We start from the raw sequence: 17423 nt of genomic DNA, 5'->3' as shown, positions 1-17423 counted from the left end.
AAAACCACAGTCACTGCAGAATGTATCAGAGGGTGCAAAAGCAAACGGAGCTAGGTCCCGGAATTGTGGGGAGCAGGGGGTGGGGGGGTTGACAGTCCTGAGTGAGCAGCCAGGAAGACAGAAGCCTTAGCAGACAAGCAGGAGTTTTGAACAATTTCAGGCTGATCTGACCAAGCAGAAAGAAGCCTTGGAGAGGAAGATGGCAGGGTGCAAGGTCTCCCATAGGTGGGAGAAGACACTTTTAGGGGTTAGGGTTGGGGTTGGAATTCAGTGTGTAGATTGCACTTCCTTTTGAGAGTAGATTATGGTCTAAATATTGGTCCCTTCCCCTTCAAGAAAGTTCCTCACGTTGAGGAAGTCACTTATAACACCCAGAAGACTGTTTTAGTGTTAGACGCTACCTGCCTATCTACCCAGAGACTCAATTCCAGAATTTGCTCCAAAATGCTGTGTAGTTAATTAACACCACGGTCTAGCTCCGATGGACCCTCTTCTATTATGCGTCTCCCCACACACTCCAACTTCTTTTTTCCCATGGGTCAGCTCAAAGACACTCCTTGACATCCCACAGAAGCAAGGCATTGTGTAGAAGATTCAGTAGGCAGCCGACTCTGGTGAGTTTAGATGATCTTTCTTTAAAAAAAAAAAAAAATGCGGCATCAGTCCCCTGGGCAAGATCCGAGCTGCAGGACAGAGTTCTTAGGACCCCGAGTTTGACACAGGGCCATCCTGGAGGCAGCAGAGCTATGCCATGAACATGTTCTATCCGGCAGTTTCTCCTTTGCAGCCTTTCCCCGAAAGTCCCCTCTGTGCCTCCCGTCTCTCTTGGACTAAATGGAATATTTATTGATTCCTCCAAGTCAATAGCATGAAAAGGTTCCTGTTTGGGGAGGGGGGTGTCACAGCGCTCCTCCACGTATGACTTTTCAAGAAAAGACATACATCGGTGCTAATTACTGGTCAAATAGAGGAATGTTTCTAAAACAGAGAGTTGAGGGAAGAAAATAAGCTTCCAGAGGAAATTTCCAGTTATCAGAATGCCACTGAGCTGGAAAGGCCCTTTCTGGGCTCTGGGGCACTCCAGGCTGACCTCTGAGTTTCCTCCTGGATCACACAGAGGGGGCTGAACAAGCCCAGCCCCTTGCCACTCTGGACCCTCCCCCAGAAATCCATACCTCCAGAAGGGTGGGGAGCACAGAAACCTAGCCTCCCCCAGAGTAACTCTCCCCGGGAAAATCAAGACCCCTCTCCTCACTGATTAAGTTTCAAACATACCATTAAAAATTAATTTCCCCCTTTGTTTTTCTCTGGGCCAGTGATTCTGAATTACCATGTGGCATTTTCCCCGCGTGTGAACCCACATATCTTACCTCTAGGACACTTTGTTCTTTGTTTCTTTAACATCAGCCAAAGTGGGCATGAGATGGCAGAGGCCACAATCCACCCCCACCCCACCCTGAGATTTTAAGGCCAAGGGTCTCCGGCTAGGCTGGCCAGGGAGACCTTTGTACACAGACACCCGCCGGCCAGCACGCTGGTTCCCACTCCAACTGATTATGTATGTACATAAAATATTGATTAGAAATGGTAATGGAGTCACCTACAGGATTGGCTACAGGAAAATGAAAATGAAGGGCAGAAAGGTAGGAAGGTGCAGGACGGGGGCAAGGGCTGTGCATGAGGGGATGTGTGTGCATTTCTTGGGTGTGTGTGTACATGCTTTTGTCACCTGAGAAAGTGGGAACACCAAAGCACCACAAAAAGGCTCCTGTATGTTAGCAGGTGAGAAGGCTGGGGAACCCTTTCTCACTCTCCAGTGGGTTACATGCCCTTGGATTTTCTCAGGTCTAGGAACATCAGCTCTGGGTAGGTAGCAACTGCATACAAGTAATGGACTCACCAGGTTCTCCTTGTTCCCCAGAAACATACATCTATGCTATGATGGCTTTATCCCCCTATCCTTACTACCTCGCCAAAGTCAGTCCTATTTCATTAGTTCCAAAGCCTATCTAAGGTTACTCCTGAAGAAGGGGGTGGTGGTGGGTAGATCAAAAAGATACACAAACCCCCTCATTCACCTCCAAGCTCCTTACACACACCGCCAGCACCTTCTTGACCTCTGTAAGTCCTTCCTTGAAAATTCTCTTCCCCTGTACATAGCAGATGAAGGTACACACGTGGACACACAGGAGTCTACGGGGCTATCGCCCAGCATGGTCCCGGGTTTTCAAGGACATCTCACAGAGACCTGGAGTTTCCGGGTCTATATATTTCTGCTTTTCCCGTGCCCCATGGAATGAGGGAGTTCTTTGCAAAGAAACAAGGAAGAGTAAGGAACCCAAGCCCCTGCCAGGCTTCCTTCAGAAATGATTTCCACTTCAAACCCAGGCACCCAGGACTTCCACCCCTTCATTTCTTTTTTGCTGTCCTCCTCCATTCCAGCCAACACTGCCCACACCTCTATGAATTCCCAAAGAGCTAAGTCCACCCCCCACACTTTATTGCTTTCATAATCAAAGGCTCCCGCCTATTAATGTTCATGTTGATCGGCTATAACTTGAATCAGAAACATACTTATTTGGATCCAAGAATAGGAACTAGAGTTTAAGTAATCCAAACACCAGTTATTTCCTTTATATAAGGAAAAGCCCCCTAGCCTCAAACACTGTTTCCAGCCTCCGCATTATTGGCAGCGGGAGGACACAGCGGGATTGGGGTAACCTTTTAAAAGGGGAAATAGCCACTCACTTTTCATGCCGCTGGACATCTAAATGTATTTTAATGCATAAGTGCCCTTGTCTCTGAACACAATCTTTTCTCCCTTAAGCTCTGTCTAAATTCTGGCTTGAGTCTAAAGGCTCAAACTATTACCAAAAAGGTCAGAGCGTCTGGAAGTCCGACATCCACATGTTCCAAAGTTGCATAGGCTTTCAGGCACTGTCTCCCCGACCCCAACTTCGGTGTGGAGGAGGGGGGTTCTATGTAGCGGGGAAGAATACACGCACCCTTCTCCCCACTGTAAGCCCACCTTGCCCAGCATTTATTTTCAAGGGTCTTTGAGGATGCGGCAAAAAAAAAAAAAAATAATGCAAAAGACATTGGGACGAACTGACTTTGGCGATTAAGTTTGCTTATGAAAAACAGAGCAGCTAGACGCGCTCCGAATGGAGCAGGTTCCCGAGAACTTAAGAGTTGTTTCATTTTGATTCTTGATTTATTTTAAACCTGCCAGAAGGCCTCTCCGTTTGTTTGCCCACATTCAGCGCTCCGGTAGCAAAGCAGCCCGGAGCGCGCAGATCGCTCAGCGGCCGAGGTAGAGAACCATAGGGGCCGGACCTAGGGAAATGCACCTGCAGGTCTGGGAGAGGAAAACCTGAGTGGGAGGCAGCGAAGGACCCTGAGGGGGACCGAGACCCCGCAGTCCCAAGCCGGTCGACGGCGGGAAAGGGGCCTATCGCCACTTTTTCCATTTGCGCGCTTGGTGATGCGGGACCCCGGCTCGGGCCCGCGATTCTTAGGAATTCGATGCCATCACCCTTAGTTCCCACAAGGAAATAGCTTGGGTCGGTTCCGTGGGTGGGACTCGGTGCGTCTAAAACCCGGGAACAACTTTGCGAGTGTCTCTGCCCCAGAGATCCTGGCAGAAAGCGGATTCCCCAGAACGAGTCTGCCGGGTCTCCAAGCGCCGCGCTGCACGGTGCGCACCCCTGGTGCGGAGCCGGAGGTCCCCAAGCGCCGGGTGCCAAGTGCGCACCTTTTGGGGAGCACCCTATCGGGTTGCTGGACTAACCCTGCGGTCTGTCAGTCTGTCTACATGTCTCCTGGGTCTCCAGACAGCGCCCAGCTTCGCTCCTTTCCCAGGATCATTTTTATTTCCATTTTGTAAACAGTGCGTAAAAAGTCCAGGGGGGCCCGCGCCACGCGCGCGCGCGCTCGCTCTCTCTCTTGTCCCGTTGGCACAGGATCATCCACGCGCCCTTCCCGCAACCTGTTCCGACTTGGTCCTCCCCGAGCCATGGAAAAAAGTCCCAGTTGCGGGCCGAGAGTGGATGGATGCGCCGGAGCGCGGCTGCAAAAGTCCCCCTTGCAAAAAGTCAGGGTAGGTCAAAGAGAAGGGGTGCAGAAGAAGTTGAGAGACGCGGGAGAAGAAAGCCTAAAATAAAAGTGTGCGCCTTGGCCCCTTCTTAGCCACATCCTCCCCCAAAGCCCCGGGGGGGTCCCCCACCACCTTGGAGGATGTCCCCGAACTGCGATCCCCCTTTCCCTTTCCCTTTCCCCTTCTTCCCCAACCTCTCCAAGATTACAGAGCTCGCGGGACAGACAGACAGACAGACAGACACCCAAAGGCGCGGGAGCACCTACTGGTTGTGGTAGCCCAGGGGATCCGGGATGCAGAGTTCCGAAACGTCCATCAGTCCCGTTCTAGCATTCCCACTCGGAGGCAGGCGGCGGGGACTCGCGCCCGAAGAGCGAGTGAAGGGCACGGGCGAGGTGCGGGCAGGGCACCGGGCACAGGCGGGCCGGGAAGCGACGGTGCCGGGCCGATCGGGAGCTGAGCCGAGCCGAGCCGAACCGAGCGCGCCCAGCCCCGCGCACCCACTCAACGCACGCACCCACGGCGGGGCAGCGGGGACTGGGGAAGCCGCGGGCACCCGACACTTGGAGCCCTGCACACCCTACTGTACCTTTAAGGCGGCGAGACTGATGTATGGTTTGGCTCCTATTGGCTATCTCTCAGGGGCTGGACTTAAAGTGACAGACTCTGGCGGGGCGGGGGAGGGGGTGGGGTGAGCCAGAGAGACTTCAATGTGGGGTCCACCACATCCAGGGGGAATCTAGTAGAGGAATCAGGTGTAGAGCCTACTAGGCCTGAGCTCTTCTTCCCTTGGAGATGAAGAAAAAATATATTTTATTTTGCCCACCTGGTGGAACTGGGCGTGGGGTGAAAGATTTGCAGCTTATAGACACCCCCACTTTCCCTCTACCTTACCTGGCAGACTTCCAGGACTTTCCCCCACCCCCCACTTCAAGCATTTGGGAAGGGGGTGGTTTGCATATTAAAAAAAATGAGTCATAATTCTTTGCCCTCGCACCAAGGACAAGAGGTCCGCCCCGGCCTTAGACATTCACAGCTTCCAAGAAGGGCACCAAAAGTGCAAAGGGGTCAGCACAGGGAGGGGGTGCAGAAAGGAAATAGGCTCCTTTCTCCCCTTTCCCTTTCCCCGGTGGTGGGGGGGGGTCCTGAAATCCCTTTTGGCCCTTAGTGTCTGGGGCGCATCAGTAGAATGTTCCCAGGGCTGGAGAAAACTGAAATTCTTTGCAGAAAGCACTCCCACAGGGCTAGGGCGCTGGCACCAGCAAATGTGTATCTATCTGTCTGTTTTGGAAAACACAGGTGCTGTAAAAAAAAAAACCACCAAGGTACCTGCCACCTCCACTTGGAGGCAGACCAGTTGACACAGGTCTATCTACCTACCACCTGACACCTGGTGTCCCCTCCCATCCTCAGGAACTCTTCCTGTCTCCTCAAACCCCAGACTTTTAGGATGGCACTCTACCAGACCCAGCAATATATCAACCCTTCTCTCTCTCTGTCTCTGTCTCTCTGTCTCTGTCTCTTTCTCTCTGTCTCTGCCTCTCTCTTTCTCTCTCTGTCTCTCTCTTTCTCTCTCTGTCTCTCTCTCTGTCTCTGTCTCTTTCTCTCTCTCTCTGTCTCTCTCTCTCTGTCTCTCTCTGTCTCTCTCTGTCTCTCCCTCCCTCTCTCTCTCTCTCTCTCTCTCTCTCTCTCTTTTCCCTGGGGCTCTTCATCTTTTGAGATGTGCCAGCCACGGGGATAATAATCAATTTGGTGATTCAAATGAGTGTGAGGCGGAAGACAAGTATGGAATTATTTAAAGGAGGGAGGGAGGCCCCAGGAAAGATTTCCCCCCTCCCAACCTTGTTCTCCTGTTATTGCTACTGAAGACAATGAGCGGTAGGAGAAAGCCATAATTTGATCATCAAAAGAATGTCTGTATAAAGTGAAAGTGCAGGCAGCTTTTAAGCACCTCAGCAATGATAGCCCCAGAGGGAGTGGGGGATCCCTCGGAAGGCCTCCCCCCACTTAGTATTGGGGGGCGCTGGGGAGTGGGCAGCCAGCAGGAGGACCACAGATGATACTTGACTTGGATAAATGGAGGTGCGTGCAGGGCTGGGGAGCTGAGCTGAGATTTTTCATCTGAGCCCGAAGCAGAGTAAGCGCGTGGGATTCTCCGGGCACAGGGCTCAGGCGGCATCTCGTAGAGATGGATGAAGATGTCTGTGCTGTCAGCAGAAGCTCCCACCCTCAGTCCCCGAAATTTTTAAATCACAGTGGCATTTCAGATGGAAAGTGGGGGTGCCCAGACACCTCCTTACTCAGGCCTGGCTTCTATACACCTTCACACGCCTCCCCCCCCCTCCTGCTTCCTTTCTGGTTCTCTGAAGTCCATGCTCAAAACATAGGGCTGGAGGGAGCACTTTGACATGAGCATCTCAGCTGCAATTGGGAGAAAGTCCCAGTCCTTCCTTCCCTGGTCCCCTATTCCTCCACTCAAGAAAGGGCTCCAGTGTCGCCTCTGTGTCCAGGCTTAGTGTTTGCACCTGCGACTTTCAACACCCCTCTTCCAGAACCTCTTGTTGCTCACTTTGCTTTAGATAGAATATCCGCTTGCTATATAGTTTTGTTTTACTGTCGTACCCGGCAGTGTTCAGGGGTTACTCCTGGCTCTATGCTCAGAAATCGCCCCTGGCAGGCACAGGGGACCATATGGGATGCCGGGATTCGAACCACCGTCCTTCTGTATGCAAGGCAAACACCTTACCTCCATGCTGTCTCTCTGGCCCTGCTATATACTTTTGATTAATGCATTCACCCCAGACCAAGGCCCACGAGCCACATATTGTATTTGTTTCCATTTTGTTTCTTCACTTCAAAATAAAACATATGCAGTGTGCGTAGGAATTTGTTCATAGTTCTTGTTTTTATTATAGTTGGCCTGCCAACGGTCTGAAGGACAGTGAACTGGCCCCCTATTTAAAAAGTTTGAGGATCACTGCTAGATTGTAAGCTCTATGGGGGTAGGGGCTATATCTGGTACATAGCAGTTGTTCTGTAAAGAGATTTATGAATTGTTAACTTCATGGAAAAATTATTAATAGCTTGGGGTGGGGTGCCTGAGCCAACTAAGCAAGATAGGAGAGACACTGACTATTTGTAGGGGATCAGTTGGTTTTATGCCATTAAATCTATTTTAACTGGGGACACAGCATGCTTGGGGGAGCTGCAAAGGTCCACCCTTCTAGTCCAGAGCAGATAATCCAAGGCACTTTGCATTGGGCCAAGGAAGCAACCCTACTAGTTAAAGATCAAGGCTAGCCTCACATAGTGCTCTTGTCTTTTTTCATGGCAGGATGGAGGACCTTGGATCTAGAACTCTTCAGGCCATCCTTCTCCATGGCCCCACTAGCTGGCTGACCAGCAGGCCCATGCCCAGGTTCTTCCTCCCTGGCTAGTGATCACAGATTGTCAAAAGAAAGATGCAGGCAGCCCTCATCCAGCCCAGCAGGCCAAGGCGGCTCCTGTGTCTCCTGGTGGCAGCCCATTCTTAGTACCAGCCTTCCACCCTCTCTCCTCAGCATGCAAACAGAAGGCAGGATTTCTGGCCAAAGCTAGTGCCTTTGCTGGCCTTCAGCTGGAGGGGCAGCAGTGTGGAACACGAAAAGGACGCTGGGATTGGGTTTGGGCAACTCACCATGTGACCTTGGCAAAGGCATCTCCAGAGAACAAAGCAGGGCCAGAGGGGGCAGGGTGGCAGAAGAACTCTTGGGTTCCTCAAGACTGAATTCAGAATTGAGCAGATAGGACAACAGGTAGGGCACTTGCCTTGCATTCTGTCAACCTAGGTTTGATCCCTGGCATTCCATAGGGTTCCCCCAGTTCCCCCAGGAGTGAATTCTGAGTGCAGAGCCAGGCATAAGCCCTGAGCACTGCTGGGTTGCTTCCCACCCCACCCCCCAAAGAAAGATTGAAATTCAGCCAGGTATCATTTTGTACTTTCCTTTCCCTCTTTCTTAGGAGTTTGGGCCACACTTCATTATGATCATGGGCTATTCCTGGTAGCATGCTGGAGGGGGGTTCACTCTTGGGGCTATTTCCAGGAGCCCCTGATGTGCTGGGTATCCAGTTAGGATTTCCCACAAGCAAGACTCTGAGCCCAGCATAGTGTGAGCCCTGTACTTTCATTCCAAGCAGGTGTTAATTGTAATCCTCTCCCAGCAAAAAGGTTCCCCTTTTCTTTCCTAGGGCCCAATCCTGCCCACTCCTCAACCCCCCAAGATGGGCAAGTCAAAGGAAATGGGACAAAAAGCTGGAGACAGAAGTTGTGGCAGGTGTGGGAGCATATCTCCCTCTGGTCTGTGACAAACAAACACCTTTAAATAGATATTTGTGGCATTCACAGGCCTTTCCCGCTAGGAGGGACTGGGAATCATGAAGAAGCATGGGGAGATTTGACGAGTAGGAAATAGGTACATTTCCTGGTGTGGTGAGGTGACCTGCCCAAGGTCACACAGCTGTGCCCAAGAAAGCCCCAGCCAGGGGACTTCCACAGAGGCACCTCTTCGCTCTCCCTCTCCCTACTCCTCAGAGGTCACGTTCTTTCCTATGGCGTGTTAGCCCTGACAGAACCCCACCTTGGCCATACACATCAAGAGCAATGGAACCCAGGTGGGTGCTATGCGCCTCTCCTTCCCCAAGTGATTTCTGGGGGTGTGGGAAAGAGGCACTGATTGATGGCTGCACATTCCCGCCAGCTGTGCCTCCTGAGCTGAGAGCCAGGTGACAGATGGGAAAGGACCTCCCCACCCAGTCCCAACTCTGTTTCCTAGCCCCCAAACTTGTGCCTCCCTGGTTCCTAAAGTACCACAGGTGAACAGGGCCGCTTGCCCACCTTTCCCTCCCCCATTGGCAACCCTTATACCAGTTCCCTCCTGCCCACTTCAGTATCTCTGGGGGTGCTCCCACTGCTTCGGCATAATCTGTGCCACTGACCCTGACGCGGCACCCCCAGTTTGGTCCCGAACACCTCCATTCTTAATCCAGTCTCACCTGATGCCTCTCTTGAGGAAGTCCCAGGTTCCCAAGGTCCCCCATCATCTCTGTGCATGTATCACAATAGCAAACATCATCCCTCAAGGGCTTGAACCCCCTCTTTTCTCTCTGCTGCTGAAGACCCAGAGGTAAGAGTTTTTTTCTCATCTTTCCAAGCCTAACCATGTACTTCACAGGAGCCAGAAGACTTAGCATGGCCCTAGGAGTACAGAGGAATGTTGAAAGCCCCAGTACTCTGAGTGTCTCTACCGGATTATCTATGTCCAAAAGTATGAAACTCATTGGTGAGGCCATCCCTATTCCCTGCCCCTGGCAGGCTTATATTCCCAGGCCATATTCCCGGGGGAGAAAGAGGCTGGAAAATATTTCAGATTTGAATCCACTCTTACCAGGGCAGTGAAAGTACCTCCGTGGATATGTCTGAATTCCACTCCAAGATGCTCCCGTTGCCTCCCAAAGAAAAGGAGGTCTGGGCAGGAAGTGCACCCCTCTCAGTCTGCGGTGATTGGCGGGGGGACTTGGCCTAGACTAAGAGCCTGACCCTTGTGTCACAAAGCCCCCAGACAGCAGGTCCCAGCCCCAGGTCTCTGGGGCCCCCTGGTTTCACATGCTGGAATTGGGGGTGTAGGCTTATATTCCAAGGGGTGGTCAGCACACAGCCTTGCCATTGGCTGGCCCATGGCCCAAGGATCATAATTAACTGATAACGCTAATACAATGTGAGTTTGTGCTCCCATAATAGTCTCCTGCTGACAGATAAATGCTGTAGAAACAGGATGGCTTTTCCTGAAGCTGTAATGGGCCATTATGGGGGCAGGATGGCTCGTGTCCCATTAGTGCTGTGGCCACGACACACAGATGGACTATGAGGGGGATGTCCCGAGTGGTGAAAGCTGCACCAGCAACCGTGTCATCATCTGAATTTCTCAGGTCTCTCGGGAAAACTCCAGATAGTCAAAGCTCTGTCCTTTATTTATTTCATTTGGGGAGTGACACAGGGGTCTTTTTCAGGGATCTTGTCCAAAAAGGCCAGATAATTCAATGTGAGGACGTGATGCTGTTTGGGTCCTGCAGCATTGGGGATAGTGCTGCGAGCTATCAGTGCCACCAGGATTATACCAGTGACTTTGTTTTGGATTTTGTTTTCCTTTGGGGGCCACACTCAATAGTGCTCAGGGCTTACTCCTGGCTCTGTGCTCAGGGATTACTGCTAGTGGGTCGTGGGGGGACCAGATGTAGTCTGAGGACAGAACCACAGTCAGCTGCAGACAAGGCAAGTCCCTTAACCCCTGTCTTTTTTTTTTTTTTTTTTTTTTTTTTGGTAGTTTTTGGGTCACACCCGGCAGTGCTCAGGGGTTACTCCTGGCTTCATGCTCAGAAATTGCTCCTGGCAGGCACAGGGGACCATATGGGACGCTGGGATTCGAACCGATGACCTCCTGCATGAAAGGCAAACGCCTTACCTCCATGCTATCTCTCCAGCCCCTTAACCCCTGTCTTATCTCTAACCTTTGCAAGGTCTGTTTGATGGCAAGAGTCTTCCTTCCTACAAACCCATCCTACACAGCATTTTAACCAGCAGGCAGGTGTGTGGTCCAGAACCAAGAGCTCCATATCTTCTTAGGAACAAAGATCTCCCTTCTAATCACCAGAAGAACAGGGACACATCATGACCATTATGGCTTTGTCCTCTGCCAAGTTACTGGGTATTGGAGGAGAGGAGGAGTATAAAGAATGAGAAAAGAAGGGAGCAGAGGAAGAGGTGAAATAAATATGTGGGTTGGGACAGGGGTCCATGGTAGAGTACACACCTCACACATGAGGGCCCTGAACTCATCCCATGACCATATAGCCCCTCACATATCGTGGGTGGGATGTGATGAAACTCAAGTATTGCCACATCTGAATACTAGACCCTCGGGCCCAGGATGATGAGACCCTCTAATAATGGCAAAATAATGTGGAATAATTTATGCTCAAATGATGATGTAAAGTAGCTTAACACTTAAAGTGTCTAGAGCAGAGTTGTTTTATACCACTCAGAATGAGTTCCTCCATTTTGTTTGACCCTTATTGTCTGCCCTCATAAGCAATACCATACCACCAGGCTACCAAGCGTCAATCCTGGATGTATCCCCTATAAAAATCAAATAAAAAGATAGTTATGACTTGGTAGTGTCTGGCACCTGAGAGGCATTGGACATGTGCTATTAGACCGAATGGTGTGTACAATGGAACATATCTCTTTGGTAGATTGTGGATTCTCACCCCCCCCCCTTATCATTAAGGAAATTTGCCCTTTCTTATGGCACATATGAATTTACATCCAATTTCTTACAACTTTTTGCATCAATTCAAACATAAAAGTAGTTGATTTCAAAGAGTAGGGCAAACGTTTCGTTTCTTTATAAGGTTTAATCATTGGTTTTAAAAGATTGCTCTTTGGGGCTGGAGAGATATCATGGAGGTAAGGCATTTGCCTTGATGCAGTAGGATGGTGGTTCGAATCCTGGCATCCCATATGGTCCCTCTAGCCTGCCAGGAGCAATTTCTTTTTTTTTTTTTTTTTTTTTTTTTTTTTTTTTTTTGGTTTTTGGGCCACACCCGGTGACGCTCAGGGGTTACTCCTGGCTATGCGCTCAGAAGTCGCTCCTGGCTTGGGGGACCATATGGGACACCGGGGGATCGAACCGCGGTCCGTCTCCTAGGCTAGCGCAGGTAAGGCAGGCACCTTACCTCGAGCGCCACCGCCCGGCCCCTTAAAGGAATTCTTTTTTTTTTTTTTTTTTGGTTTTTGGGCCACACCTGTGGCTCAGGGGTTACTCCTGGCCATGCGCTCAGAAATCGCCCCTGGCTTGGGGGGACCATATGGGACGCCGGGGGATCGAACCGCGGTCCATCCTATGCTAGCGCTTGTAAGGTAGACACCTTACCTCTAGCGCCACCTTCCCAGCCCCAGGAGCAATTTCTGAGCATAGAGCCATGAATAACCCCTGAGTGCCGCCGGGTGTGAACCCTCCCACCCCAAAAAAAAGGCCAAAAAAGAAAGAAAGAAAGATTGCTCTTTGTATGATGGTAATTTAACTGCAAAAATCTCATGGTGAACGCAGATCAGAGAAAATAAACAATTTGCTTTGCAAACTGGCAGATCATGCTTTCGTGTATATTTTTATTTTCCAGAAGGACTATCTTAGAAAAACCATGAGATGGGAAACATTCTAATGCATAAGACATCCAGTGATGCTCAGGAGGCATATGGTGGCAGGGATTGAACTCAGTGCTGCTCTAAGGCTAACTAAGTATATGCTCACCCATTTGAAATACTTTCACTGCCCAAGACCTGATGTAGTTGTTTTTCAGCCATACCCAGTATCGCTCAGGGGTTACTCCTGGCTCTGAGCTCAGAAATCAATTCTCGTGGTCCTATGGGGGTTGGGGGGGACTATACAGGATGTTGGCTATGGAACCTGGTCTGCAGTGTGCAAAGAAAACACCCTACCTTCTGTGCTATCACTCCCACCCCAGACCTGACACTTTTAGGGAAACTCTTCCTAAAATTTACTTTTTTGACCTGTGGATCTACCTAATTGAATGGGATTGGGAGTAATGGTGAAAAATGACAACAGCAAAAAGGTTTCCAAAGTGGAGCAAGCAAAAAAATTAATTGAAAATCGAACATGATAGGAACTCCAGGTGCTTCCAGCAATTGCATTTTTTTTTTGGGTGAAACAGGGATCAGGCATGGAAGAATTTTAGAAACCCTTTTCTAAAGCACACACAAGTAATGTGTTGCGACTTGGTGGGAACAAGGAAACATAAGGTGAGCATATTTCCCTGGCAGTAGGTTTCAACTCAGGTTGACCCTCAATTTTGTTATTTTTGAGAATATGAGGGTTGTTGATTCCGGACTGGAGTTACTAGCACAGCAGGTAAGGTGTTTGCCTGGTTTGATCCCCAGAATCCAATATGGTCCCGTGAGCCTGCCAGGAGTAATTTCTGTGCAGAATCAGGAGTAATCCCTGAGAGCCACTGAGTATAGCCCCCCCCCCCAGCCCCAAAATAGTCTGACAGGACCTGGGGAAAGAGCAAATGCATTAAGCAAAATAAACAAGCAAACAAACCAAAGCAAAACAAATGCTTAGGTAAAACCAAACGTTAGTGTTTTATAAGTTGTAAAATGCTCTGCCTTTGTATACTGCCTGATTCAGAGGATAGTTTTCCGTTGTGTTCATCTGGGAGAGAAGTGCTTGCCAATTCTTGCGCCCCTCAGCAAATATTGGGGTAATGAAGGCAGCTCCCTCTGGCCTGACTCAGGCCATTCTACATGCAGGGACCAAGACCATGGCCACTTAAGGGCTCCAATTTTGCAGACTGAAACCCCCTTGACACTTTGATTTTTTTTTTTACCAACCATTGTAAATAGGAAGCTCTAGCTGGATTCCTGACTTAGAAACATTCATCTTTCCAAGAAAGACCAGACAAAGCAGGAAGGAAAACCACAGAAGAACCAAAAAGCCTTTAGCAAAGCAAGTCAAAGGCAGCCGTGGTGCAAGATTTAAGATGGATAAACACAGGTAATACACTTGTCAGCAATGACCCTAGAATGAGCAGACTGTCAGAGACCGGGAGGGCAGTGATGCAGAGAGACATCTGGGGTCAGAGCTGAGAGCACATTAAACAGTGGCCTCCTACTCAGCCTCCCCCTCAGCCGCAGGATCAACACTGCTCTGAGGTCCTGGCACAAAACCCAGCAGAGCAATGAGCAGCTCCAAGTCTTCTCGCTTAGGAAAAGGCACAGATGGAAGTTTGTGCCCGGCCACAGAGGACTTGTTTCACATGCTGACCAGAGAGTGAAGGACATACAAAAGGGTGGAGAAGGTGGGAACAGACTCTAGAATGCACCCCCCCCCCCCGCCATCTCCCCCAAGGAGGAGGCAAAGGCACAGCAACTGTCCCAGGGCACAGAAGATCAGAGGCTGGGATTGGCTGTCTGGAGATGTGCTAGCCTCCTTCCGTACCTTTTTCTTTCTTTTTCTTTCTTTCTTTCTTTCTTTCTTTCTTTCTTTCTTTCTTTCTTTCTTTCTTTCTTTCTTTCTTTCTTTCTTTCTTTCTTTCTTTCTTTCTTTCTTTCTTTCTTTCTTTCTTTCTTTCTTTCTTTCTTTCTTTCTTTCTTTCTTTCGTTCTTTCTTTCTTTCTTTCTTTCTTTCTTTCTTTCTTTCTCTCTCTCTCTCTCTCTTTCTTTCTTTCTTTCTTTCTTTCTTTCTTTCTTTCTTCTTTCTTTCTCTCCTTCCTTCCTTCCTTCCTTCCTTCCTTCCTTCCTTCCTTCCTTCCTTCCTTCCTTCCTTCCTTCCTTCCTTCCTTCCTTCCTTCCTTCCTTCCTTCCTTCCTTCCCTCCCTAGCCCCCCCTCCTGGAATGTGTGAGATCTGGCTTACTGAGGGTCCAACTGATGCACCCCTGAAATCCAGGCAGCTGGCTTCCCATTCTCTTGTTTTCTCTCCCTCTGTACATCTCCTTTGGGGGCACATCAGGTGGTGCTCAGGGATTACTTCTGGGTCTGTGCTCAAAAATCACTCCTGACAGGCTGGCTCGGGGGAGCACATGGGAAGCCAGGAATTGAACCTGGGTTGGCCACCTTACCCATTGTGCTATTTCTCCAGCCCCATGATTTCTTGATAGTTATTCTGGGAAAGACAGGCATGGCCAATAATCTGCAACAATTCTTTTGGGGAGAGGTATCTCCAACATTCCTTGGCATTTATTCTTCGATCACCCTCAATTTGCTGACCTTATTTGCTCCCAAATGTAGTGTCAGCATTGCTTTGTTTTATGGTCACAATTGGGGGCTCAGGGACCACTTCAAGCTTAGTGCTTGGGAGTCATACTTGGCAGTGCTCTGGGGATCCTATTGTTTGTTCGCTGGCCCAAATTTTATCATATTTTTGCTGGGCATTTTTTTTAGGAGGTGATGACACCCACTTGTGTTCAGGAGCCATTACCACTTCGGTGTTTGAAGTTTGCACCTAGCTATGCTCAGGAGCCCCTGTGGCCTAGGGCTCGCACATGAGCCATAAGTTCATGCAAAGCATGAACTCAGTCCGTGGAACTATCACTCCAGCCCCAAGTGTCAGTGTGTTAATGCTTGCCTCGGGCTCTGTTTTTGAGGGACCAGAGCTTAGAGAAAGGCAGACTCAGCAAATGGCTCAATTTGGAGTCAGTGTAAGCCTTCTTATAGCTTCCTGCCTACTTCTGAGCAGGGGAGGGAACATGAAAGGAACAGAGATGGTTAACGGGTGTGGGGCTCAGTATGGGCGTCATGGTAGGGTTCCGCAAGGGCTCCTGTGTGCCCTGTCCCAGCCCCCCAGTTACCTGGACACCATGGTTCTAGGTGCATTCCCCAAAGGCCCTGTCTGCCAAATCTCCTGAAACCAGTCAGTGTGTCCATCTACTCCAGGAGCCCCGTCCTCTTCCTGCTCCCTTCTTCTTCAGCAAATGAGGTCAAAGACACTATGGTCTCGCCTCTCCCTGCTTCTCTATCAACAAAGCTAAACTACTTTCAGCAGGAGGGTGTCATCTTTTCCTGACATGTACCCCTTTAATAATTGCTGATCTGGGCTTCTGGCTACCTTTACCCACCAACAAATAAAATAATTAAAAGGCAAGATGCTCTTTTTCGTTTGGGGCCACATCTGGGACATCTGTTCCGGGCATACCCTTGGCTCTGCGTCCAGTGATCATTCCTTGTTCTGTGCTCAGGGATCACTCCTGGCTCTCCATGTAGGGATTACTCCTGGCTCTGTGCTCACTTCTGTCTCTACGCTCAGAGATTGCTCTTGGTTCTACTCTCAGGGATCGATCACTCCTAAAACTGTATTCAGGGACCACTACTGGCAGTGCTCAGGGATCACTCTTGGTGGGACTTGCAGGATCATTTGTACTTTTGCCAGAACCCAGGTGGATGTGTACAAGGCAAGAGCCTTACCTGCTGAACTCTAACCTGCATTCTAATCTCTTTAACAGTCATGGGGTTGTTTAAGGGTCATTTTGTTCCCTTAAGATAATACCAATGGGTCTGGAGAGATAGCACAGCGGATCTATTTGCCTTACATGCAGAGGATTCAGGACAGAGGGTGGATCCTGGAATCCCCCATCCTGCCAGAAGCAATTTCTGAGCCTAGAGCCAGGAGTAACCCCTGAGCACCGCCAAGTGTGACCCAAACACCCCCCCCAAAAAAAGATAATATCAGTGACCAAACAGCCCTCTATTAAGAAAGTGTTTGGTGGGGCCAGAAAGATAGCATGGAGGTAAGGTGTTTGCCTTGCGTGCAGAAGGTCGGTGGTTCGAATCCTGGCATACCATATGGTCCCCTGAGCCTGCCAGGAGCGATTTCTGAGCGTGGAGCCAGGAGTGACCCCTGAGCACTGCCAGGTATGGCCCAAAAACCAAAAAAAAAAAAAAGTGTTTGGTTAAGCTTGTTCTAAGGGGATTGCAAGATGTTCTTCTATGTTATCTTCTGATCAGCACATAATTATGACATTATTATGACACTCATGGGTTACTCCTGGCTATGCACTCAGAAATCACTTCTGGCTCCGGGGACCATATGGGATGTGAGGGGATTGAACTGCTGTCCATCCTGGGTCAGCCGCTTGCAAAGCAAACACCCTATCACTGTGCCATCACTCTGGCCCCATCAGCACATTCTTTTTGCAAGTTTTGTTGTTTGGGTCACACCAGGCAGTGCTTGGGGCATTCTCTCATCTCTGCACTCAGGGGTCATTCATGGCAGGCTTTGGGGGACCACATGGGGTGCCAGGGATCAACCTGGGTTGGCAACATGCAGGGCAAGCACCCTGCCCATTGTACTATCTCTCTGGCCCCTTATTACCTATTGTTTAATGTAAGCTACATTCCTTGAGGAGTTGATCAACCAGCCACACACTCACACACTTTGCTGCATCGATGTTTCAAGGGTAATTCCCCAACAGCTTCCAATGATTCCAATTCACCAAAGCCATTTTTTTTTTTTTTTTGCTCAAAACTATCTGCCCCAGGTGACACAGATTGAAGTAGGCAGCAGAGATAGTCTCCTGAGTCTAAGTGGGCACTCACAGTTCTTTCCTGTTTCATTTCTTTCTTTCTTTCTTTCTTTCTTTCTTTCTTTCTTTCTTTCTTTCTTTCTTTCTTTCTTTCTTTCTTTTCTTTCTTTCTTTCTTTCTTTCTTTCTTTCTTTCTTTCTTTCTTTCTTTCTTTCTTCTTTCTTTCTTCTTTCTTTCTTTCTTTCTTTCTTTCTT

The 17423-nt window shown here is 49.5% G+C and overlaps 3 protein-coding genes across 3 annotated transcripts in view; 1 reads left to right on the top strand and 2 right to left on the bottom strand.

Moving 5' to 3' along the window:
• The window catches only part of ESRRB (estrogen related receptor beta), a 106895-nt gene extending 102242 nt beyond the window's left edge, over nucleotides 1-4653 (bottom strand). The window contains exon 1 of the mRNA XM_049770434.1: nucleotides 4363-4653. Within this exon, the coding sequence (XP_049626391.1) occupies nucleotides 4363-4412 (50 nt within the window). The 5' untranslated portion in view covers nucleotides 4413-4653. The remainder of the gene's footprint in view (nucleotides 1-4362) is intronic.
• LOC126004088 (peroxiredoxin-1) overlaps nucleotides 1-17423 on the top strand; it is a 1184503-nt gene that overhangs the window by 466644 nt on the left and 700436 nt on the right. The window lies entirely within an intron of this gene.
• The window catches only part of VASH1 (vasohibin 1), a 967981-nt gene that overhangs the window by 350842 nt on the left and 599716 nt on the right, over nucleotides 1-17423 (bottom strand). The gene's annotated exons all lie outside the window — the stretch shown is intronic.

This window comes from Suncus etruscus, chromosome 3 (assembly GCF_024139225.1).
Source record: "Suncus etruscus isolate mSunEtr1 chromosome 3, mSunEtr1.pri.cur, whole genome shotgun sequence".
Taxonomy (NCBI): Eukaryota; Metazoa; Chordata; class Mammalia; order Eulipotyphla; family Soricidae; genus Suncus; species Suncus etruscus.
Note: the sequence above shows the minus strand (reverse complement) of the source record. Positions and strands in the feature narration are given on the sequence as shown.